At 36.3% G+C, this 27,069-nt stretch overlaps 1 protein-coding gene across 5 annotated transcripts in view; it reads left to right on the top strand.

The window, feature by feature from the left end:
* ERC1 (ELKS/RAB6-interacting/CAST family member 1) overlaps positions 1 to 27,069 on the top strand; it is a 168,796-nt gene that overhangs the window by 128,633 nt on the left and 13,094 nt on the right. For 4 of the 5 annotated variants that reach the window (XM_063308525.1, XM_063308524.1, XM_063308523.1 and 1 more), the window contains 3 exons: positions 7,441 to 7,585; positions 21,574 to 21,672; positions 23,206 to 23,272. In XM_063308525.1, the coding sequence (XP_063164595.1) occupies positions 7,441 to 7,585; positions 21,574 to 21,672; positions 23,206 to 23,232 (271 nt within the window). In that variant the 3' untranslated portion in view covers positions 23,233 to 23,272. The remainder of the gene's footprint in view (positions 1 to 7,440; positions 7,586 to 21,573; positions 21,673 to 23,205; positions 23,273 to 27,069) is intronic. The other variant, XM_063308521.1, reaches the window with a different exon arrangement.

The raw sequence follows: 27,069 nt of genomic DNA, 5'->3' as shown, positions 1-27,069 counted from the left end.
TTGTTAATAATCCCATTTATTCTTTCCAACCAACCAGAATGTTGGAAAGAAATTATACAAAGCAACTCTGTCTGCCTATCCATCAGTAGGATGACTCTCCAAAATCAGAACAAAGCGGTATCAAATATAGTGTGAAAGGAGAAACCAACCAGAGATACATTTAGCTTGAAAATGTGCTGTACCCATTTGGGAGGACAGAGAAAACAATTCCAGAAAACACTTTCCAAACCATTCCTGTGGCAGGGACTCAGGAGGGTTGCCAACTCATCCATTCTAAGCTCTCCTGCTTCCTCCTTGGTAACGTAACCTACAGCAGAGCTGTTTTAAAGGGCTGTAAAGAATTGCAGAAGATATGTTCTGCATTGTTCCCCTAACTTTCTAATAAAAAGTAATCAGTTCTCTTCTGTTTGTGTCCTGCTGAAACGTTGTCCTATATTGAAGCCATATAGGTGCCTTTCTTCATAAACTCTTTCCAATTTAATACTGTTTGTATTTTGCTTTGTACTTTTTGCTTTGTAATTTGTTACTCTTTGGTATAGTTGTTTTTATTGCACTTTTATTTGTCTTCCAAAGCAGTTCAAAGACTTAAACTGAGATAAGCCCTGCCTTAAAAATAAAGATGCACAAGGGAGGAGAAATAGAAGGAAATTGATTTTTCAAGGCAAGAAGAATGTGGTGATCTTGCATTGCTCGAGAAGTATAAAGTGGATTTCTTCAAACAAAATCATGATACAATTTTAACAGATAGATGGGACTGCTAAAGAGACGAAGTTTTGATCATGATTTTGCTTGGAAATGAGTGAATACTGTAAGGTAAATCAAGAGCATTGCCTGAGAAATAGAACTCTGAGGAATACTAATTAAAGTGAAACATTCATTAGTGAAGAGGTTAAACATTCCAAGATGTTTTACCATGGGAATCAGGAAACTATAGTTATAGAATCTCCCTATCTGGTACTTTCTTACTTGACCATTCTCATCTCCCAACATGCAGCATTCAGAATTTAAAAAAAAAATACTTGCATACTAGCAGAGACATTTTGAGAGATTCATTGCTATAGAGGGACATGTGGGCATGGAGGGTAAATCTCTCACTATGACCTCACGCCCCCCATTTTCCCCCATAGCATTGGGCTTTTTAAAAACCTCTAATTTGCTGGGGTATAACAGAAGGAAGGAAGGAATAGACTTTTTTCCTGTAATTGGGAGTTAGAAGTATGGAATTTTTGTATGTCTAACTCCCAATTACTGGAAAAACTTTGATCTGTATGCTATTTTTAGAGTAAATAGCCACAACACCTTATAGCTACACTGTACAGTTAGTGCTGGGGGCTAAAGAAGAATGTCTGGTTGTACCTTCCATGGGTGTTTTGAGACAAAATTAACAGCATCTTTGCTAGAACTGTTCCATATGGATGAATTTTACCTCTAAAACAAATGAGATTTGGGTTTGTATGTGCTATATTTGGAGTTAATTACTTTTTATACGCCATTCAGGTATTTTATAGTTCAAAAGCAAAACGCAAACAGTTCCCAACATATGTTAAGGTTGTGCTTATGAGGCTGGGAGAGGAGGTAGAAAGTCAGTTGCTTTGTGATTTAAGTATCTTCTCAAGAGGTCTAAGTTTTCAGGGCTAACAGAGGCATTTCCTTCTTTCAAACTTCTACCTTTGTCTTACTGCAATCCAGCACAGCACTTCATGCTCCTCACAATTTGATAATGGATTAGAAAACCTGTTGCTTATTTGAGATGCGTAGGAGCAAGGTGATGCTTGTGTTCAGAAGACAGGTATTGAAGATGTTGATGAACTGGAGGCTGCACTATGGCTAACAGTTACTCTTTCCCATTTGTGTCAGTTTCCTGTGAATCGTTTATAGATTTCCAAACGCCAGTGCAATGTTAAAATAAGAAGATACTCTAAAAAGAGAGGAGGAAGAGGCCTAGGTGAATATAACTGTTTGATGCAAATTGTTTAATGCAATTTGTATCTGAATGTGATAAATCCTTATTAAGGATGATTGAAGTGGCTATAATTAGACATAATGGTTGCATTCTGCTCACGAATAATGAAAAATTAATCGCCATTATCTCTTCTAGACTATGCTTTTCATCATGAGATCAACTTTCTCCTCTGTTCTTTTTTAAATCGTTTATTATTTTCAGTGACTTCTTATATACTCAGGTATTAAAGGCCTATCATGTTTAGCCATTAAAATATTGATCCTCATTTTATTTTTTAAATAGAGACTTCAGCCAGTGTACATTTGCTGCCCTCAAAGAAACAAGCTATTTCTTTATTATGTCAGGGAGGTATAATCAGGATGCTGCTTTAGGGTCACTAGTATTGAATAAAATTGGGAAGAAAGTGAACAGCAAAAACATTCTACTCCTGTTGCAGAAAAGTTAATGGGGGAAAAGACTTTGCTCTGTGCTAAAAGGAATTTCTTCGTTTTAACAGTTACATACTTCGGGAGCAACAATATCAATGACTCTATTTGGTATGTTTGCTCATGTGTTCTCGGTTCCTGAACTTCTTTACACTTCCCATATTGGGAACTCAGACATTAGTTGTAACAATTCTTTCCTGTTGCTTGCTTGTTCTGCTGGAACAGGCAAGAATTTTCTCTAAACTGTAGTGTTAGTGTCTCTCTGGGGTACTTTAACTAAATAAAAGCTCAGTGTCCACAGGCCATCAGTCTTACTCTGTCCCTCATTCACCCTTCCCATCACCCATCCTCCTTCAAACTAATCAACCAAACTCCGGGCGCTTTGAAATGTTTAGTGAGAAAACAGTTCTGTTTTGACAGACAGCAATTACAGCAGCTGGCTTAAGGCAGATTTTACAGCTCTTTAGGGGATCCCTTATGAATAGTAACCATGAAGTTGATGTAGATTTATACAAACAGGCTTTGAGGCAAAAAAAAAAAAAAAGTGCTTGGTTCCTATCACACAGTGTCTCTCAATGCTTGGCTATCGGTTTCTCTTTGAAAGAATTACTTTGGGAGAAGAACTAGAACTGTCCGAGTAACCTCAGACTGCCCCTGTAGAAAAGTCTGTGATATAAAGCAGCCTGCCCTCCACCAAGTAGCTGCCTCTATCAAATGAACTAAATTTATTTTCATAAATAACGTTCATGATTTCACAAGTTAAAAATGTAACTGAGGTTATGTACGCAACAGCTGTCACTAATCTTGCAGCAACTTGTTTGCTCAGGTGACCTGTGGGTTCCAGCATCTACCATCCATTTGTTCTCCACAGTTATTGAAGGAAACTGTTAGTCATAACACCTAAAACAATCCCAACTTGCAAAAGCAGTGTAATGCGCACTCAGACACAAGAAATAATCACTTGTGGGCTTTCTGGTTGAGTAAATACTAGCTCAGCCTCCTATCTCACCCAGCTTGACCAGAAATATGGCACGTGTAGTTAAGACTTCTCAGTCTGATTTTATTTTTGTTATATTTTCTGAAATAGCTTTTGGAAAATTCAGTGTTTAAAACTTTCCTCTCCCAGCTGGGATATTCCCTCTGGGACTTAAAAAAATATTTCTTGTCATGGTGTTCATAGACTCTTCTAATAATCATTATTGCCCACCAGACCTTAATTCTTGCTTTCAAGAATATGTTACTCTGTTTTTCAGTTAACCTCTTAACCTTTCCATGGAGCTGTGTCCAGGAAAAAAAAGTTTCAGCATGATCTCTGTTAAAGCATTGCAGCGTTCTCCTGTGAACCTGCAGGAAAGAGAAGAGAAGAACTTCTGTCAGTCTTTTGAGAATACTTTTGCAATCAGATGAAAAAGCAATTATCTTTCTAAGGAATTCTGGCACCACATGAAATGTATTAACACTGATCCCTTAGAGAGCCATGTCTTGTAATAAAGTTTGGCTGCTATGCTACAGCACAGTTAATGTGTTCTTGTTGCTGCTGCCGTATGCTATTTCTTTTTGGCAGATTCAGAAAAGGAGCAGAGAAAATTTATTCAATCTTTAATGGTAATATATTTCCAAAGAGACATAAGTATGAATATACTGTAGTTTCCTAGAAACATTTTTTGTTCGTTTGTTTAGGATTTTACTAAATGAGCTCAATTAAAATTAACGGAAGGCTGAAAGAAATATTATACTTAAAGATGTTGGTGTATTTAAATGTCCCCAAGCCATAATGATGGATTTCATTTTACAGTGCACCAGCCACTATCTAGAAACGCATCAGTCATGGCCGCAAGAGCCTGGTAGTAGGATTTGGGCTGCAGAAGGTTTTGGGGTGTAGTATTTGTTAATATTGAAAGGCATCCCCCGTCACAGGCAGTGGTAATACACATCCCAAATCAGGTCTAGACATATCTGGAACTCCCATTTATTAGTTTTCTGCTTTCTAAATTAACCCCCATTTTGATCAGCACTTACAACAATCTATCATAGTAATTCCAAATGTTTTCCTTTATTTATACCACTGCATCCTAATTGAAAGCTTTTACAGACCACATAAGCAAGCCATTTAAATGCTTTTAACATAGTCTATGGCGTATAGGAATCACACATATATTAAGGGATATGAAAAACTCTAAACTTTTCTAATAAATTGTTACGTTTACTTGCATATTGCACTCACTGCAGTAAATGTAGCCCTACGAGCGCATACACACACACACACACACACACATGGATGGGAGCTACTGATTTATATCCATTATGTGAGAATAGTGAAGTATGTCCTTGTGAAAAAATACATTTTTGTGCTACACAGTAATTAGAAGCCTGTCTTAAGAGTCAGAATATTCTGTTGTATTGACTTAACAAGTTTAAAGAAAAGTTTTAAAATGTCAAGTTAATAGCAGCCATATGATAATTTTTTGTGAACCAAATTTCCTGTGCTTCCTTGATAATAGATCCAATATCTCATTATTCTTAATTTAGTACTAAATATTGGCCGGTCTACTTGATGGGTATAATAATGTGCTCCTGAGAATGTAGAGTATGTTAGTGCAGTTACTGCTGCATGGGAGCTACTGTAGTTTATTTCTAAAGCTGTTATTTTGAAAGTTGGCAGCTATAGAATGTGAACCCCAGCAACAAGCTGCACTAGTATGGCTCAGACCTATTATTTCACTTAAATAATTGCAAGGCTGTCCAGGTGTCCTGATGTAAAAGCTGTTTACTCAGACAGGAAATTGTATCTTGTTCTGAGGTTTATTTTGTAATAAAATCCATAGACCTGAGGAATGGAGCTGCTGGGTCCATAAATCATTTTATGAGTGGACTGTTCTGACCTCAGGCCATTGAGTTTTTTTTCACGTCATTCCACTGTGGGAATAATAGAAATGTAACCGACACATGGTCTTGACCCTTGATGTATCTTTAAGTAGGAGACCAGTCTATAAAGTCAGATCTGAGATGTCTTTGTAGTATTGGTTACAAATTTGAGGGGACTCCCCCAGAGATCCTACGGAGAGTTCAGACTTCATCAGTATCTGGATAGTTTCTCAAGAAATGTGAAGGTGATTCTTAAATAGTTAAAAAAAACCCAGAATTCATGTGTAGGGTTTCATATAATTCCAACCTTATTTATAAATGGAAAATATTTAGCGGAACACCGATACTACTATTGTTTCTTCCACGAACATTAATTTTAATCTATAGTAAACATTCTGTGACAGTGAAATAGATCTGCAATATGGCAATTCTCTGGTTGTCAGCAATAAGATAAGGACTTGAAATATTGAAAAGTTTCTGTTGAAAATGTTTAAAACCTGGAACATAGATTTTTTTTTTTTTTTTTTTTTAAATATGTTTAAGTGATTTGTACTGCTTGTGTGTATGGCTTTGGAACCAGAGTTTAGGAACATAATGTTTGGGGCTCTGGAGATTGCAAAAAGAAGATTCAGGAAACCCATATAGACAATGGATTTTCCAGTCATATTTTAAAGATGAGCAATCTTTAAAGGATTCTTAAAACACCGTATATATTATTTGCTTTATTTAGTATCCTGCCTTTTTGCCAGTTAGGCAGATAACCTTTTTTTCTTTAAATCCTAAAAGCAGAAATAGAGCTGGGCACATATCCCAAGGAAGCATATTCAGTTGCTTAGCAATTATGTAGGAGAAGGTTGTTTCCCAGGTGCTTAGCAATTACCCCTCTAAAAGTGGGTGAAGACTTCTTCACAGGCTGAAGAAAAAATACAAAACTTTGGAGTCCAGGTTAAGACAGGTCCAAGCAACTTGATCTGCAAATTAATGTTGTTAACCACAGAGAGCCGTGAACTGGTGTGGCTCTTCTCCCCAACATCTCCCCAACATGAGCATGGAAAAGCATTGCTGGCCTATTTCATGCAAATGGGATGGAGGGAAAAAAAGAAACATTATTTGTTGCCTCCACTTCTTTGGAATATAGTTAGGAACTCCAGAAATTCTGGAGAGGACCATTTTCATATGATTCCTCCTCTGCTGCAGAGGTTCACACAATCAACTTAAAGGTGACCAGAAAGTGACTTCTCCAGGACAGTAGAATAATACAGACCACGTCCATTCTCAGATTGCCAATTCCACCTGAACAGAATAACAAATCTGGAACATACTTTGCTGCATGGGTAGGCTCAGATACAAACTGAGAAATGTCTATAGTTGCCATGCTGAATATGAATCTGTGAGCTGCTTCCAGTAGGACCGTACAAAAAAACATTTATTCAAAAGGAACCTGCATTATAAGGTACAGCATTAGAGCTGCAGGGACTAAACTAGCAAGGTGGAGAGTTTTCATGCATTTGTTGCAGTCTCTTACATTAATCTTTACCACAATCGGTGATTGTACGTTCTGAGAATTTTGTTGGGTAGGAGCTTCTGTAGTGCATTATTTGTGGAAATATTCAGACATGATCTCTCTTGTTGAGGGTTATTTTTTCCCATGATATGCTAGCAGCTTATGTTGCATTTAGTAAAACTGCAGGGTTTTTTAAAGTTGGAAAATGATCTGAAAACTCTTTCAGCTTTTTTAAACGAACAGGTAAATGGATGGATGTAACCTGCTTTGGATTTAGCTGGATATACTGTTGCTTGCTTCCAGGAAGCAGTGTGTTTATCTGTGCATGCATGCGTACAACTTTCTTGCATAAAGGGGATATCCAGGATAGAGTCATATTTAAAGGGACTGTCAGTTCTCAGATGGAATTTCTTTCCTATCATGGGATGTCCTGGTAGATTTATTTAGCAAACGCTACAGCTATAAACCTCAATGAATGCTAAGCCAATGGGACTCCTAGTGCCCCCAGCATAACATCACTTTGAGACACCGTCTTAGAATGAACATAGCTGCAACAAGATGCAGCCTGATATTTGAAAGGGAGCGCAGAGCAGGAATCAGCATTAAACTATGAACAGGGCAAAGTACAATTGCATATTTTGAACGGTGTAAGTGAAATTAAACAATTCTTTTCTTTTTTCCAGGCAAGAAGCCCTTCTAGCTGCCATTAGTGAAAAAGATGCCAACATTGCTCTCCTGGAGCTTTCATCCTCCAAGAAAAAAACTCAAGATGAAGTTGCTGCGTTAAAACGCGAAAAAGACCGCCTGGTTCAGCAGCTAAAACAGCAGGTACTTTTGCAGTGCTCTGCGGCTTTTAGCTTCCCCATAGCAAATGCTCTTGCTTCCTGCTTCCTCTTTCTTCTAGAGCAGTGTTTCTCAACCTTGGCCATTTTAAGTTTTGGTGAATTCTGGGAGTTGGTCCACACAACTTTAAATGGCCAAGGTTGAGAAACACTGCTCTAGACAACTTATGCTTTTCAAATTTCTCAGACGAAGGAAGCACCACTGCACCAAAGAGTGAGGTGCTTTTTTTTTCAATTTCCAGCACAGTTAGCAGAGAAATTACTCAGCAGGCCTTCCTGTTGCTACGATGAGGACCAAGGATTGCTCTTTTACTTCTTTTTTTAATTTTGCTCTGTTTTATACAGATTATGCTCCTGAGCAATGTTTGTGATAGTCGCCTGGGACAGATAGGCAGATTCATACTAATATTGTTATGGAAAGAAAGCAATAGTGAGGTGCTTAGTGAGGAGAAATGGTACTCTGTTCTTCTTTTTCTGTTACCCAACAACTGTGCTGATCTTCCTAGCCTATCTGTGCTTGGGTGCTGTTATACAGCATGTAGCTAATTGTGAATGGGCATTTTTAGTAATAGCCCCCTATTTGTGAAATATCCTTTGCAGAGAGAACCACTGGGGGCCTAATTGACTATCTTTCATTGCCAACCTCCTTTTTTTTCCTCTTAAGCTTTTTAGTTTTCTTATGTTTGTTCTTCTGTGGTATTTATGAGATGTGTGATATTCTTGATATTTTTAAGACTTTATATTCCCTTTGTTGTTTCTAATTGATTTTTAGAACCCCCCCCAATTGCTTTATTTATTGTTTCAGTTGATGGTTTTATGCACTTTTGTATCCAGATTTGTATTGTATATATCTTGAAAACTGTGACTAGTGAAACTCAGAGATAAAAAATATGAAACCTAAGTAAGACACGGGTAGTTTTGCAGATGATTTGGCAATCTATGGAAGTGGAATTCATTCAATTCAAAAATTTTATTTTAATCTACAAAGCTAAATGTGGCTTTGTTTCTAGAAGACCACTTCCTCCATTGTCAGCCTTTTGAAGTAGGGCAGGTCAAGAAACAGACTTTACAAGAACTGCTGGTACTCTACTTTATTGATATAGGCTATAATAATAGAATCTTGAAAGCCTGGCAGTGTTTCCCCTTTCTCCCCTCTTGTAGGGAGTCAAGGTGGGGCAGTGTTAAGTTTCTTTCTCATGTCTTCCCAGGCTTAATTCACATTTTGCTAATGGCCTTTGCATTCCTTCTCCAAGGTCATTTCTATGGTTCTCCAGAAGAACTGACCTGTATACTTGTCCCAGTTGGGGATTCTTTTTCTTCTCCACATATGGTAGGTAAGATGGGTGGAGATCCAAAGTCAGGCTTTTTCCAGGTCATCCCCCACCCTCTGGAACAATTTTCCTCAGATGTCTAACCCTGGCACCAAGACAGAACTATTTCACAATGATTTTGGAAATTAGTATAGCCTGGGTAGTTGATGTTTGTGCTAATTATGGTCCTGTTGATTAGAATTTTTATTGTGTATGTTTTATTGGAGTTTTCTTCTTTGTTTTTAATTGGGATTTTTTGTTTTATTGCTTTGTAAACCACTACGGGTCATTTAGATTCATTTAGTGATGTATAAGCATAGTAAATAAATAAATATTCTGCCCACATCTGTTCTTGAGAGTACCATTCCTAGTGTGCATATCTGCTTTAAATTAGTGTATATATTCTACAGGCCATTACAAAAGTAATGCATCTCAAATAAAAGGTTTCCACTTTGTAACATGTTCGATCTGCCAAGGGAAGAAATTTAACAACATTAGTGCTCAAGCAGATAAAATTCTGCTCTGTTGGATCTAATTACAATTAGCTCAGTTTGTAGTCTAACAGATTGAAGTTTAATGTAAAAAAGAAATGTTCCTGATCAGTAGGACTGCATATCTGAGCAATATGGATAACACCAGTTTCATGTAGGTTTGTCTAATCCCCTCCAAAAGCATGACCTGTTTTACAGTATCTCAAGATCTCCAATTTTTTAAGACAGTGTCATTATTTTTCTTTTAATACCTTCATACCTAATAATTGCAAAGTTGATACAACCTGTGTGTATATAGAATCTGTGAGAACTTGATATACTTTTTTAGTATGCTGTTGTAACCTGGAAATTTAAAGCCACAGTATATGTTTTCCCAACGAGGTGCCTTCCAGAACTGTTGGAATTAAATTTCGTCCCGTCCAGTGGCATGAAGGGTGTCATAAAGCAATTTTTTACAGTGTAACCTCTCTTAACATTGTTTTCCTTTGATCTTAAATTCCTTGGTTTCCTTATACTTCAGCATTACATCCAATGTAATATATAATATCAAGAACCCCCATTGTGGACAAGGCCCTGAGTTATAAGCTCTACTTGTCTTCTTCTGAGAACTCATTTGATGATTTCAGAGAAGTTACTTTTCAACTGTAGCAAATTGTTTCATGAGTGTAATATAGTGCTACCTGATAGGACTTTTTAAAATATATGTAAAAATTTTTGTTCTGCTTAAAACACAATATATACCTTGTTTTCGTAGCTTGTAGGCTAAACAAGGCTGCTTGTTAACAACCTTTGGTTATATGCTTTGGGAATGTCTCAGATTGCTGTTCTCTTATCTGTATGGCCAAGTCTTACACTAAATCTCCCTCATCTTTATCTTTAATTCTGAAAACTGGAATGCTTAACTTCTGCCAAATTCTGATGATAAAAACTGTACTTCCCAAGAATATACAAGCATGTATTAATTAAAATTGAAGATGTTCTGTATGTAATAAGTGACTTGTATAGTTTTTAAATCCATGTTGTTTGTTTCTGTATCTCAAAAACGGTCAGCTTAGGGTTCAGTGAATTGCCTTGCGCTAGATTTAGAAGAATCTGACATTTGGAAGAACTTGGGAAAACTGGATTCAAATCAACTTCTAGATTATCTGCTCTTTCTCATTCTTTCCAGATGTCTAAACTGCTACAAAATTCTGATACATTTGTTTCCTCTTTTAAACCTGATTTCTCCTTCCTATATTAGATCTTTTGCCTGTTATGATACTACTGGGATTTTATAAACTTTTAGCTTTCCTGGTTCTCCCTCAAAACCTCCAATTGTCCATAAATCAAGCTAAGATCTGCAGCTTTTTTTTATTACCTCCTCTGTTCTTACTTTTGCTGCTTCTGTCTATGATTTGTGATATTTCTTTAGTTGAACTTGCTGACCTACAGTAATGCCATCATCTTTGATGAGAGAAGGACACATATATGAAAAAAATGGCTCAGGTTTCTGTTTTTTGGGGTGGGGGTCTTCTCCCCAGTCCTGCAGACTATATTCTCTTCTTTTTCCATGATCTTTTTTTGGAGTGAGTAGTAGTGTGTGGTCAATTTATATAATAGTCCAGTTCAGGATACTGTTGTAGCAGAATATTGCACAGAAACTGATGCCAAGTGGGATTGTGCAAAGTGAAGTTAGCTTAGTCTCTACAGCAGTCATTTCTGTGGGTCAGAGCAAATGCAGGGTAAAGAGAAATATTAATTCAAGGACAAATAATTAGCAACATTAAGAACATACCTAGGCATTTTTAGATATTAAAGGTTAGGTCCAATCATTTCCTCAGATGTGTCTGAGAAAAATAGGATCTAGATTTTTAAGTCAGAAGGTGGCTAAGCACTGCCCTGATTTCCTGAGACACTTAAGACATGAACAAAATGAAAATCAGCATTGAATCCATGGTTTTAAAGAAGAAAGGCAGTGGGAAGCAGTGCTTATTCATCAGGAAGAAATCCACATCTAGTATTCTTTATAGGCTACATCTGTACATTCCATTCGCATAGCTGTCTCCTTTCTCTGTTGTGAAAGCTAGGCATATTGAACTTCTGCATCAGATACAGTGAAGGCCTTTGACAATATTAATCAGCAGACATAAGAAAAGTACTACTTTTATAATTCAGCCAAATTTGATTACTTTTCTGAAAGGAATAATAGCAAGGCCAAATAAATTTCTTTCCTTAAATAATGTTGCTATCAGTAGTGTTTACAAGGTGCAGACAAAGGGACATTCATGTGTGCATACATAGCTGTTTCTAGGCTCTTGCAGACAGCCTGTGTTAAGCTGACACTGAACAGTCCCCATCACTTTAGAATCCAAGAATTTGGACCTATTGGTAAAGGACTTTTTTTTTCCTTGCAAAAAATAGTTCCTGGAATGGGGGTGGGAGGGTGGTGGGGAATGGATGGTCTTTTCTGCCTATGTATCATCCTTGGAACACAACTATATAAAAACAAATGTGTGAAGAAGCACAAACAATAGCTGTGTTGAAAATAGGTTGATTAGTCTTAGTAAGATTGGTTGACATTTCAGTTAATTTCAGAAATGCTCAAAGAATTTTTTAGTGCCTAAAGGAAGGCTTTTCTTTTAAGGCAATGTATTGACATTCACGAGGTGAATAAATCTGAGTCCGTATGATTCTGAATAATTCACTTACAAATTGGTGTAAGAACCAGGCATCCTGCTACTGGGTGTGAAAGGAGTGATGATGTAACACTATTGAAATTCTCTCAGCCTCCTTCTCTATGCTTTTACGATAAAGTCCTTTTCACATTGTCTCTCACTGATTCTCACTCTGTCAAGTGCTGCCTACTGGCACTGTGAACTAGTCTGGTTTTGAAGTTTTAGACAGTAATTATAATAGATATTTAAATTGCAGTTTCAAGTGTGCAAAATCAGAATGCAGCTCTTCATAATGTCATAACTGATAGTATTGGCTGATATAATTTCATTATACAATTGAAATATAAGGCTTCCTTTAAGTGGGGGGGACAGAATCCTGTACCCCTAGGCTGCATGCGGTCTTTGAATCTGTTTTTGCAGCTTGCGGAGCCTTATTCGACTGAGTACTGTGGCTGGCTTCCCACCATGTTGTTTGGCCAGTAGGTCATCGCTATTGTATAATGAGGAAGGCCCATACTCTAGTAGGGTTCTTTATGCCAGCTCTCAGGCTGCATCTGTTCCTCTTGGATATCTCTGCCTATTCACATGGCTCTTCCAAGCAGGTGAGCAGTGAGAGGAGCAAGAGAAAGGCAGAGTATTCACCGATCATTTGAACTTGCCTTTGGACATCATTATGGACTTGAGTCCAGTGAGAGATTTGGTAGAAAACCAGAAAACTACGATATCTTTCTTTAGATCAATAGTATTGGAAATAACAATACTTGAAAAATTAACCCATGGGTGGGGGAACCTACTTCTTCAAGAATTTTTAAGTTAAGGATTGTTTTATTCATATTTAGACTCATTTTTTTTACTATATTAGCAAAGTAATTTCATACAGTTTACCTTGACCTATACAAATGTGAATATGGATATATAACATTTAGTATATCTCGTCTTAGGATTAGAAGAGTATTTATACTCCCAAGCTATGCAGATTTCTTCTTCCATCTTTCTAATATTGGCTGCTTGTCACTTTTGTTTTTATCCCTTGTAATGCTGTTTATTTTCAGTGTTTTGATGCACGTTTAAATAGAAATGCAGTTAAAAAAACAAAGGGGAAGGCAATTAAGTAGATAATTTAAAAAATAACATTTGGGCATGCCCAAAGGAGAAAGGACACTCACTAGCCAGTGGTGACAACAGTGAGAAGAAGGCATAGTAAGGCCATTTTTCAAGTGGCTTCAGTGTATCTGTTGCAGTATAACTGTTGTAAAGAAATATTTTGTACATAGTTATCACTGAAGTATGCATGACAGCTGAACTATATCTTGTACCTGGGAGTTGAGTTGTACTTCTCAGCTTCCCTTCAGTTGGCAAAATAAACCATGCTTTCTTTCCAGTTGTTTCCATTAAACTAATTTACTTGGAAATCTATATGAAGAAACTGAAATTATTGACAACTTCACTGACACAATTAATAGTAAAGTTTAAATCTTTTGACTATGCCCCATCTATTCCCAGCAGTTTCTTACATCTTCCAGAAAGAAATAAAATTATACTGGCAAATTAAAATATAGTATTATGAGTATACAAAAGAACATTAAGTGAACTGCTATCTGCTATTAATTCTTCCTCAAAAATAGTATGTTACGGATAGTTCATAATAGAGTATCAATAGTTGTCTTATTTTAATAGCCTTGAACAAGGACAGTATACCCAGCATATTTTAATACTTATATTTAGTACCCAAAGAGGATACTTGAATAGTAATGTAGTTCTGAACCTCTTTATGAACTGGGATTGCTAAATTGAAAGCTCTGTACATCATTATGTGCATTTCTTCAGTTATTCCTATATAACTATATCCTCCCAAATCTGATTGTCTGGATCCGGCCTGAAAGCTAACAGTCTTTCATATGTGATAATCTTTCAAAATAATGCACATGCTGGGCTTCAAATAAATTATTTATGCCCTAGAATGGTGGTAATATTTCCTAGGAAATGTTGGCATGGCAAATCTAATAACATCAGTTTATAAACATAATAGTGTTATTTACTTTAAAACATGGAAGATCCATAGCATACTGTTGTCATTGTGGCGATTGACATTGTAAGGGTTAATTATTTTTCCTCCTTGGCAGGGATGGGGAAGGTACCGTTCCAAGGAAAGCTTATAGGCAATTTAGTGTGTTAATGAAAAGCTGAAAGAGAGATGGAACAGGATCAGCTGTAATCCAGGGAGACATTGTACCCTTGGTCTCTGGCAATTAAGGAACATTATGCAGAGTTACTCAGAGTAGGTGATGCATTTAGTTTATACATTTAGTTAAGTGCGATAGGTTTTTCACATCTGCTTGTAAGAGCATAAGCCCAGTGCCTACTTTGAGGTAAATACTGTTTACCTTTGTTGTGACCTGTTCAATGAGAACTTGTCCCTTCAGCTGCACAGCATCAGTTATGCCCTCTCTCAGGTTCTTCTAACATAAACATGACTTCTAAGTAAAAAGAGAAGAGGGATTTCCTCTTTTCCTCATGGAGAAGAAAACCCACAACCAAAATAGGTGATGGCAGCCTAATCATGGAGAAGAAAACTGCTGCACAGGAAGGTTCCTAGATATTCTTTGATTGATGGAGTATGAGCCAGAGAGGATATGGTTCACTTACTACACTCATCATAGTAATGTAAAACAAAACATATGTTTTCCTTTGGAACCTTTCTGGGCAATAATTCTTAGTCCAAAAGGCACAGCGAAAATATTTTTCCATGATGATATAACGAAAGCAGTTCTGTCTGATTGGATAATGCTGGATTCTCACAAGAAGATGCCTACTGTTATCTCTCAATACATTCTCAAAAGCAGATTAATTTACCCTTTTTAAAAAAATGGTGAAGTGCGCCAATTCTTTGAAACCCTTCTCCAAAGGATAGTCCTGCCCTCATACTCCTATTAATATTTCACATGCACATTAAAACAGAATTGTTTATTTTAACTTGGTAAATCAATTGTTGATCATTAAATTATTTAACAACCAGATCAAATTAATAGTTGTTACTTTCCCTCTCTTTAGTGTATTTGAGTATAACATGTAAAGTACAGCATTGCCCTATGGGCAAAAAAACCAGAAAATATTTTAACTATTCAAATTGGGTCTTTCATAAAAAGCAATAAAGAGATGTCCACTGAAACCAGAAAAAAACTTTTCTCTCAAATAGATGCACTCTTTAAATTTGGCCATCTACAACATCTTCCCAACCTGCCACATTCATGTTATAAAGGTGGACTGACCTTTCCTCATATCATTGCAATCCTGATTTTAGCTGCATTTTCTTCAGGCCTTTTAGATTCTATACTCTTAGATGCAGCTCTCTGCTTGCCTTCTAATGTCTCTGTCTGAAAATAATTTTCCTCCTGTACTTGGGGCATTTACCTGAATACTAAATATTTGAATGTTTTAATCAAGTATGGCGGGGTGAGCTCCCGTTGCTCGTCCCAGCTCCTGCACACCAAGCAGTTCGAAAACATGCAAATGTGAGTAGATCAATAGGTACCGCTTCGGCGGGAAGGTAACGGCGTTCCGTGAGTCATGCTGGCCACATGACCCGGAAGTGTCCTATGGACAACGCCGGCTCCAAGGCTTAGAAACGGAGATGAGCACCGCCCCCTAGAGTCGGACACGACTGGACTTTACGTCAAGGGAAACCTTTACCTTTACCTAATCAAGTATAGACAGAAACAACTTCCAATTCTGTGTTAATAAGTTTAATTTTCTATTTTAAACTGGTTGTTAGATGACACCCAGTAAGTTAGAATGATTACAAGTTATTAAAGCGTTGCTTGTTAAAAACAGCAACTATTCTGTTCAAAGATGCTACTTGGGTGGACTGCTTTAGTTTCTATATATGAACACGGTAATCAAAAGAACTTGTGGCATATCTTATCACAAGTTGTTATTTCCAGTAAAATATTTCTCATATTGGTTTAGAGAATTCATGACAAAATTTTCTGGGCATTATTAGATTTGTCAGAATTATTTCTCATACTGTTACTTCATCACATTATTTTGCAAAAGATTAGAACATTACAGTAGCTAATTTTGTTATTAATGCCATTTGAACTCTTTCTGTAGCTATATTTGTAAAATAGTTTCTCACAGCTTACTTTGGAAATGTATACAGTCTAATTTTTGGTATCACAGTGATAAATTTAAATGTTCCAGAAAACAGAGAAAGTAAGAAAACCTGTCAGCAAAGATGAATAGTGAAAAAATAGTGCCAAAACATTAATAGCTTCTTCTTAATTGCCACTAGTCTTCCTTATCAGAAACCAAGAAACATTCATTTATCCAGAGTTGTTTATTATTATTATTATTATTATTATTATTATTATTATTATTATTATTATTATTATTATTCATGGGAGAGGAAACCAATTATTAGTCAACATAGGCCTGCCTTGGAACTGTTAATTTGAAAGCAACATTTTTTCATATAGATATCAATATATGTAAGTACATTACATTGTATATTTTATATAAATATATACTATATGTAATATTTTATACACACACACACACACAAAGTAAATGCTTGCTTTCAACATTACATAAGATACATTTTAAAATCAAATTACTCTTTCATCTCATAACTTTCTCTAGCAGTGCTAAACCTATTATAATTATGCAAAGTCATCAAATAGTAAAGATAATTCAAGATGAAATATGCTTCACGTAGCGCAATTTTTTGAAATTCCTCATTTTATCTTATTCGTTTTACTAAATGCCATTCTAATTAGCTCTGCACTGTTCCATAATCTGGCCAGAACAATTCCAAGGAAAAATCTCATTTTAACTGCTCACTTCAATTGGAGAGGTTTCCAGCGAGCCTCTATGAGCACATCCAGCTGTGAAGTGGCAACTTGCGCTATCAGCCTTATGTCACTGAATTATGTCCAGAAGGCCTTTACAAAACATCCCTGCATTTCATCCTTCAGCACCAAGTTTTCTTCAGCTCTGCTTCTTTATGCTAGAAAAATGGGAATTCAGCATGGTTCCTTAAAGTGAGACTTTACCTCAGGTCTTTAAGGGGCTTCATTGATGGTATCTGCAGTACCAGAAAATCATCAGAGACATCAAAAATAACTTACTGATCAAGAATTAAATGTAATGAACTTGTATGTGACAAAATGAAATCTTAGATTATTGGTGGCTTACAGAATCTGGCACAGTTGAATGAGCAAAAGAAATGCTTATTTTCAAAAGGGAATTTAAGCATTTAGTTATGAGGGAAAGACCTTCTTATTTACCTAGCACCTATATGAGTAGGTGCCAAGCAATTTAAACATCAAGTAAAGATGTTCCTCTGCTCCCTAGCATTTGTATGGTTAATTTACATGTAAGTGGTCATATTACTCAAATTACTCTGAATAGGGACTTTTACATTTTTTATTTCAATTTTTTTTCTACTATATATTAATGTATGCTACTTTTACTTCTTTGTAATTTTTTTACTGGTTCCGGTATTTTAAGTCACCATATAAATCAATGAATTCCAGTACCTGGCTAAGTTAAGAATTTTTTAAAATATTCTTAAGGTAAAATAACAATAGTTTCATTTCCCAGGTACAGTAAAATACAAGAGACACAGATTGTGTTACTGTAATTGCCTTTAATAATCAGGGTTGGTTCTGGTTAGTACTTGGAAGGGGTCCACCAAAAATCTGCAGGATTATAAACTAGATTGCAAGAAGTCAGTGACAAACCAGTTTCTTTTTGATATGAAGAAAGCTTCTGAAATCACCAGAAATTGAGTTCGACTAGGGGGACTTTATCTTTTAGTGAAAACTGATCCTCATTGGTTCAAGATTAGTTTGAATTTATTTTAGCCTTCCAACTACAATTACTTATGTAACCTAGAGTGACATTATATATAATGTGAGGTATACAGATACATGTGGAGAAAAGTTTAAGAAAATTGCAAACACTCAGAGTTGCATGAATGGAAGTCTGTTTTCTCAGCCTTCTTCCTCATTTTCATACTGTCAAATTTCTACCGATTTTGCTTTTCTAGAAAGGAAAGGGAGCAGATGGGCTAGACAGAGAAGGGAACAGAAAATTAACCAGATTTTCCATTAAGAGAACTTTCATTCTGACCATACAAAGTTATTTTAATTGTGAAAGGGCTTTACATTCTTGTGTTGCTTATCCATCCTCAATATTTTAACTTTCTTTAGCACATTGCTTATATTTAGTACCATATCAAAGTTTTGCTTTAGAAACAAAAATGTTCTGGTTCACTCTGATGAAGTGTGATAATAATTATAATAATAATAAGGCAATAGCAACTGCTACTAGATTTAAATTTCTAATTAAATGAATAGTGTCTGAATAAATTCGTAAAATGTACTAGAGAACCACTCTGATTATCTGATTCCTTTTTTTCCTCCCTAACCTCACAGCTACCTTAATAGTAATCTAAGGACTGGAACAGATATTTGCTTTTCCTCTGAGCTTAAGAGGTTCATGTCTTTAGCATGCATCTCCTAATTGGTCCACTTGAATAGTGAGTCATCTTGCAGGAGCATTCAACCAATTAGAGAAAATGGAAGGTGGTCTTCAAGGTGGGAAAGTCCACATCTACCCAGTATGGCTATTGCTCAGAATTCTGGGTGCTGAAGTCTACACATCTGAAAGTTGCCCAACTGTCTGGCTTACACAGTTGATTTATATGTCATTAATACTGTTGTATATTGTCTGTCATCTGCTTTAATTTTTATGTTTATATATCAATCTACATATGTAAAAATAACCTATGATTTCCTTTCTGGAAAGAGCATAATGTGGGCATTTCTGTGTCCCTCGTTTCTTTCCCACAGAATTTAGTAAGAAGCCGGGTGCCCAATCAAGAAATAGTAGTACAAGATTGCTACCTTGTAACTAGTACAAAGAATCTAATTAAATAAGAATATTTCCGTAGAGTGAAATAAGATAAAACAAACAAGATTACCAGATAAAGATTGTGAGAATAAAGTTCTACAGAATAATTTTCCTTATTCTTTTGCTCTTCTTAGCAACTCTGTGTAGTTATGTTTTATTTTATGAGTGCACATAAATTTTCAAACTATAAAGTGAAGATAATGCAACCGTTGTCTGAAATATCTCATATAAAAGCCTCATAATAATAATTAGATTGAATATAGAGCCCTTAAAAATTAAATAAATGAAAATTGAGTCCATCTCAACATAGCTTTGTTGAACATCTGACAGAAAATATTCTATCCTATTCTTTGAATATTAGTAGACCTTATCCATCCTTAAGTTACTTTTTCAAATACTGAATTTTTTTCTGTGAAGGTATACAGTAGTATAACATTTTTGTAGCTAAGGATACATATTGCAGATTTACGTGTCCTTGAAAAGACATTTTTCTCTCCTTTCACTGTGCATCCCAGGCAGGAATGGAAAATTAGAATGGACCAATTACAGTGCATTAACTATAATGCTTGTCCTGAAATTTCAGTCAATTGCTGTCTTCACTTTTTGAACAATTTAGTCACTTCATAATTGATTGGAGCTGTTATTTCTTAAATTATACCTTCCTCTGCTTTCAGGGTTTCGACTGTACTCCTCATCCAGACAGTATACTTTCCAGTGGCTTACCCAACTTGATGGTTGCCAAATACAGACAATAAAATCAACTACTGTAGATGCGAACGCAGATTTCCCTTAATAAGAATAATCTCTTATTATGTATGTGTGAATTAACCTACCACCAAATGTACATGCACTGCTTTTTAAATCTTTAAGAAGCTATTGTGCCAAATTGCCTCCAGTGCTTTGTAAGCAGAAAATATTTTTGAGTTTCATAATTTAGGGACATTGAGAAGATATATTTGGATCTTAGATTACATTGATTATTCTTATCTAATATTGATTTCACTTGCAAGACCTTTATGCCAATATGTCAAAATCTACTTGCCCTAAATAGTACTGGGGGACTTTAGTAATCTAGCAGTGAAGTAGCATGTGCAAAATTATCACAATTTCTTAAACTTTCAAAAGAGATTTGTCTTTATATGAAAACTGCTTTTCCCTCGGTTGTATACTGGAATATATACATCTACTTTCTCTAGTTTTTCACTATTTATGTTTAATTTGCAATCATCCACTTAATCCAACTACATTGTTCTCTGACGTGTTCAGATCCATACTCCTTATTGCATTGTGCAGTCAATTTAGCATTCTCTGAAAACCACTTGATTACTCAGATGACAAGATGGTGTCTGCATACAAAAGCACATGCACATTCAAATCCCCAACCCACATACTTGTGACATCAAGAAAAGATTAATATACGTTGATCCATTCTTTCTCAACTGAGCTTCTGCAGAACCTTGGGGTTCCACAAGAGGTTGCTGAGGGTTCTGCAAGAGATCATGATAAAAAGAATAAACATTGTTTTTTGAATTTCACCCACTGTGCAATGCTAGCTATGGATACAACTCTTCTGTAAAGATTCTCTGAGACCTAAAAATTATTTCAAGTGTTCCTTTAGGGTAGAAAAGTTAAGAAAGGCTGCATTAATCTTTAAATACATCAAACAACTAAGGGGCATTAACATCTTTGCTTTACTTACAGTTCAATTTAGAATCATTCACTAAACTTTCCTTTTATTCTCATGCGTGCTTAACTTAAATCATACATATACTCATCTTACCAGCATTCAGCAACCAATCTTCAACTCCATGTTTGCACAGAACATTCCAATTCAAGTCTGTTATCTCTAAATCAACAAATGTATTACATCCTTTCTTCTTCATGTTCGTTCATTTCTCAATAATTTGCTGAAGAGTAACAAATTTTGTTAAAAGTCAAGCTTTCGAGAACTAGATCTCACTTCATCAGATGCTTGGAGTGGCTGAACTGATGTAGGATTTAAATTGGTGTGAAGTAGGAGGACCAAAGGGAGGGGAAGACAAGGTGACTGTGCAAATGCAGGCTACAGGTACCTTATCAATTAACAATTGTAATTTGTAAACAAAAAACAAAAAAAAACTCTTCGTTGAGATGGCCTGGAACCATTTGATGCATGTGTGTTTCTTCAGCACTCTCTAATTTAATTTTGCTGGTAAAGTTTCTTTGTTCCAAAATAGCTACCTTGAATTCTATAATAATGGAGTACCCGGGAGATAAAATACTTGTTTTTACTTGTTTTGAAGCCTGATGTAAAATGTGTATCCATTAATTCTTTTGCACAGTCTGGTCCATCAACTATTTTAGCCAGTGTGGCATAACTGTTGTTTTGCCCAAAGTATGTTCATGCTATTCTATGCAAGTTAGGATCGCTGATCTATAGACTATATTGCAAGCCAACATTCTGTTGCCAGCATGCTGCCAGCTAGGAGGTACATACAGTGTACTGCTTCTCAGGATAAAGTTCTATTCTCTTATTAAGTTTGCTAATGTAATGAATATATTTTATAAATTAAAAATGTGAGTTAATGTTTATTACATTGACATTTTCTTTTATCTGTTTTGTAGACTCAAAATCGCATGAAACTGATGGCAGATAATTATGAAGATGATAATCTTAAATCATCTCATTTCAATCAAACTAATCATAAACCCTCCCCAGACCAGGTAAGATTATTGCTGTTCCTTTTTTGACTAATCTGTCAATACTAAAGTATGCCAGTTTTTCATTGTATTTAACTGAGTTCTTCTGAAATAGAATCAGAGGACTAGCTTGTTGTAATTATATTGTGATTTTTCTTTTCTTGTATAAAATTGGAATTCCCACTAAGTAAGTCATTAGATTTCATTGTTTCAGAACCTTTCTTGGTACAGTATTGGTGGACCTATTGTTCTTATAATAATAGACAGGGTTAATCTTTATTATGGTCACTAACCAGAATTATATGAATAATTCTAATAGAGAAAATAAATAAATAGTTTTTATTTCAAAGAAAAGAAAATATAAAATTGTAGCTAGGTCATTGAGGCAATCAGAATGTATTTAGTCTTATAGACAGTACAACAAAATTTAACCACATTCAAGGAAATGAAATTGTAGTGGTGTGATAAAAGTAAATGTAGATAAAGTAAATCAGAATTGTTAGATATTTCCCCAAATCTTAAAATAATATGTGAGGACTATTTGAAACTACTGCTTCCTTTGGAAATGTATGTGCTCAAATAAGATCTGTGATTTACTGCTTATTCTAAGGGAGCAGTTGGCTGTCTTCCCTGTGGAAAAATCTCAGTTTTTGTACTAAATGATAATAGGCTCTTCCCTTACATGTTTAGTAGAACGTGACCTAAAAGAAATTAATTTACTGTTTCTGATGCATGGGCTAGCTTTCTGTGTTGCTGACAAAATAAGACATGATTTGGATGGTATCAAAAGGCTTAGCAAACACAATAGCTAATGCAAGAGAACTTTCTAACTGGGAAAACAGTAGCTGTAATGTAATGCAATGTAAGATGGACAGCTCAGTGAAAATATTAGTAAAACCTATTTGATTTTTTTCTGGCTCAAAGAAAACCAAGAACTCATGGATTTTTCCACTGTCATTAAATTCTAAAAATCAACATTATTTTAGTTGCAAAGTAATCTACATTCTATCTCATATATAAAAATGTGCACATATGCAGTGGGGTGACTTTGAGGAGAAATAAATAAGAGAACACTTGAAATTGTCTTCAGTGGGAGAATATTCATCTTTTTGGTTTTAGTGCAAAATAAGCAGATAACTAGGAGAAAAAAAAGTAAGAGTCTCTTGTAAAACTGTTATTTATACCATTTGTCATCTTGCTGAATTTAAAATTAAGAACAAATAAATCAATAGAAGGAAACCCACAATATTGTTTCCTATAACAGTTCTTACAATGGAGCAGTACTGATCCACTACAGTTCTCAATGGCCTGAGGAGATTAAAGAAATTTTAGCCACTCTAGTTGATCAAATATGCTATTATCATATTTAAATTATTATGAATTAGTAAATTATCCAAACATACAATGATTCAGAACAATGGAATAGAAAGTATGCTAAATTAGTGCTCCTTTTCCTATTACATTATTCCTTTGAATGATTTAAATACTAACCAGATCTTTATTTCATTCCCATGCTTCTCTGGTGCTTTTTCCCCCTTGTCTTCTCTCAACCAATAGGATGAGGAGGAGGGTATTTGGGCATAGCCAATCAGATGCTCTTAGTTCAGCCATTTTGTTCAGAACGGTGAGAATTGGCTTTCTTTACCAGTAGAAAAGTATCCCATGGTCACTCTTGCATCTTGCTTCTGTGTGATTATGTGGTTTAAGTGTCTTTCCTTTCCATTTTAAATGTGGTCTTTGCATGTAGAAGTTATTCCTACTTTTTGTTGTAGCTTTATTATTTTGTGATTTATGTTAGCTTTGTACTGTTTTGTGTCACTGTGAGAATACTCTCCCAAAGCATGCAATTGGATTTACATGCAAAGCAATAGCATGATTCATGAAGGAACAAAAGTTTCCATTATAATTTAACAGCGCAATTTGAACATAATAAAGTTCTGTGTTCCATCTTTTATTCTTAAATTACACAAATAACCAAAGAGATTTTATTTCCACTACTTATATCTTATGAGCAAAACGAACTATGCTGTTGACATTGCTGCAAGATTGTAAGGTGTTCCCCAATTATGTGAAAGGTTCGTTAAAATAGAATTAGATTTGAAGATTAATAGGAATGCACCAGATTCTTCGCACATATTTTGATTTACTAAATATATGTATTGTTACCCTAATCCAGACATATGAGGTTAAATTTTAGTAAGACAACCTGAGAATTGAATAAGTAGTCCCTTTTGTACAGAAAATTGTTTAATTCAAGCTTCTTCGTGATCACACAGTGTTTTGAAGTTGCTTTTCTGTCATGTCTCTATTAGTATGTTTAAATGGTTTGTAATAATAACAAGTGAACTATCTTGCTGAAGAATGCCAATGAATAGGAAGAGATGAGGTAAGTTAATTAGTTCAGACTCATCTTCATTGTAAAAAGAAAGTAGCAGGCAGGGTTTCATGTATAATGAGAAAGGTGCAGTTGAAGGAACATATGCACTTTTCTCTAAATGAGTCCTGCTGTTGTATTGGAAGTCAAAATCAACATATATGAAGTGCGTTAGGTTGGGGAATGCTCATGTAAGTGTATTCATGTTTGCATTTCCCTCTCCATTTACTTTGTAATAATATAGTGCCACCAGAGAGAAAAGAGTGGGACATTTCATGCCTTTAAGCCTTATTTATAGCTCTGTGCTGTGAAATAAACATTACGGTTGAAATACTAATATCTGAATCAAAGATGAACAAAAGTAATTCCTTTAAGTAGGCAGGAGCCATGCCGTAATAGCTTTGTATGTTAAAACAAGTGTTTTGAATTTGGCTTAGAAAACTACTGAGCCAGGACAGGAATCACATACTTCAATGGAAAATATCCATTCTGGCTATGTTGCAGTTTCCAGGAATTCTTGCAAGGCATCCCTATGTAAAGCAATCATAATGATTTTTTCAGGAGGGGATCAAAATATGGATCACAGGTGCCAAGGTGAAGTTGTAAATCAGCTCCCCCCACCCTTGTGATCACACTCACCTGAGTACTCAAGAACAAGTGTAAAGGCAAGAAGCGCTCCCAGGCTCTGTATGTCTGTTCTTTCAGGAGTGTGATAAAAAGTTGATAAAGTTCCCTCCAATCAGATAGTTATTGTCAATTATCAAACCCTCAGACTTTCTGGACTCAGTATCATCCAGCAGTGCAAGGAGTCGTTCAACCATCAACCGTTCAACCACTTTTGCTAAGAATGAACTATAGCTATGTAGCAGAACAGCTGAGGGTGGAAGTCTGGTGGTCTCAAACATCCTCTCTCAGAAGCCCTCAGAATCTTCAGAGCCTGGTTCTGCCTTCTGCTTTTGGATAACAGCTAGGATGTTCCTGCTGCCACTATTTTGCTGAGACACCTATCCCTAATCCTAGATATCTGCTTGCTTCTCTGCCTCATTTCCTGCAGCTCCATAGTAAACCAAAGAGACATAAGAGCTTGATGGGCAAACAGAGGATGATTAAAAGCCAACAAGTCTACAGCCTATGAAAGCTGGATATTCCAGTCCGCTACCAAAGACTCGGTCAAAATGTTTGCTGTCATAGCAAACAGCTCCACAAAAGAATTCTGGAATTCCATCAGATCTAGAAGTTGCCATGGGTGGACCCTCAAAATTGGCCTCTGTATCTTTGCAAGGGAGGGACAGAGCCATCAGAAGCACTCTAACCAGTTAGTGATCTATTTATGTCAACGAGTGGCTTCTGTCTCCTCCACCCATGGAGTACTAACCTTGGTGCAAAAGAACAAATGCAGGTTGTGTTCTGTTTGGTGACTGGAGGCAGATAACAATAGCAACAGGTGCATGGAAGTCATGGCAGCCATTCATTCCTGACCTGATCTCAAAAGACTAGCCTTGGCATGGGTGCTGAAGTCTCCAAGCACCAATAGCCAGGAAACTCTCAACTAAGAGGATGGGTGAGTGGGTGGGTTGGTTGGTTTAGAAGAGCGGAGGCCACAGGGACAGATATATCAAAGAACAAGCAGGAAGATAAAGAAGGGATTAAATGAGTAACCTTGGAAAGAAAGTAAGTTTGTGATGGATAGAGGAAATGAAAGAATTAGAAGAGGAATGTCACAAGGTCACAGATGTTGGAGAGGTGAATAACTGGTAACAAACTGGATAAGTGGAAATATATTGAAGTATATGAGAGGAAGACCATTTAGAAAAAAAGTGTGTTAATGAAGATGGGAGTTAAATGGACTGTGTTAGTTATAGTTGAAGGGGGGAAGACAAGCAGGAAACAATTATTATGTCAAATACAGTGGAGAAGAACATTCAGGAACAGAATATATGCCTTTTAATTTGGCAGTGAAAAGGTCATCAATAAGAACATAATCTATTGAGAGCTGTTAGGTATCTTTGGCACCTGACAGTCTCCCCACCTTACCTGATTTTAATGTGTGTTTTTTTGAAATCCTTTTATTTAAATCAATACATGGGAATCTAGCATTCTGCATATAGTACCATTTTTACTTATGCATCTGGACTTCACACAACTCCTATAGGCATTCTTATAAAATAGAAATGGTGAGTGGTTTCAGTTGTTTGGACATGTTCTCATCTGCCCAGGAAGAGAAAAGAAGCAAGCTTTGGAAGCAAAGAGCATCCTAGAGGATAAAGTAGAAGCAACTTCATCCATTTGCTTCTGGTTTGATATTTGGGACCTGACTGCACTTTTACACCATTTTGTAAGAATGTCCATGTATGTTCTAAAAGATCCAAGTGTGTCCAGTGGGCAAAGGTTGCCTATGACTGTTGAACACTTTCAGCAAGTGTTTTAAGTTTTTTCTACTATTCTCTCAAAAGAATAGTTCATAGTTAACCTAGAATGTGCTCTCCTAAACAGCTTCCCCAGAAGCCCTTGTGATCCCAACCCTATTCTGCTTTTGCAAATCTTGAAGGACCTGGCCCCTGGATACAGTTAGTTAATGATCTGCTTCCTGATACTAGAATGGATACTTCTTTTGATTATTACAGGTAGTCTTCGACTTATGACCATTTGTTCAGTAACCATTTGAAGTTATGACGGTGTTGAACAAATAGTGATTACGACCAGTCCTCGGAGTTCCGGCCATCCCAGGCAACCTGTAGTCACATGATCACAATCTTGATGCTTGGCAACCGGTTCACACTTACGACTGGTTGCAGCACCCTGCAATCACATGATCACCATTGCAACCTTCCCTGCTGGCTTCCCCAGAGAATCAGTGGGGAAGCCAGCAGGGAAGGATGCAAGTTGCTGGGGTAAGTCTTCCCCACCCACGCACCCTCCCCAGCCCCTCTGCACTCACACTGTGACAGCCACATGTGGACCCTCCCTGTGCCTCCCTCACAGCCTCGCGCACTCCCATGCAGCCTCCCCAACCCACTCCACACCTCTCACATACCCCTCACACCCTC

This window comes from Candoia aspera, chromosome 7 (genome assembly GCF_035149785.1).
Source record: "Candoia aspera isolate rCanAsp1 chromosome 7, rCanAsp1.hap2, whole genome shotgun sequence".
Taxonomy (NCBI): Eukaryota; Metazoa; Chordata; class Lepidosauria; order Squamata; family Boidae; genus Candoia; species Candoia aspera.
The sequence above is the reverse complement of the archived record's forward strand: the minus strand, read 5'-3'. Positions and strand labels throughout refer to the sequence as shown.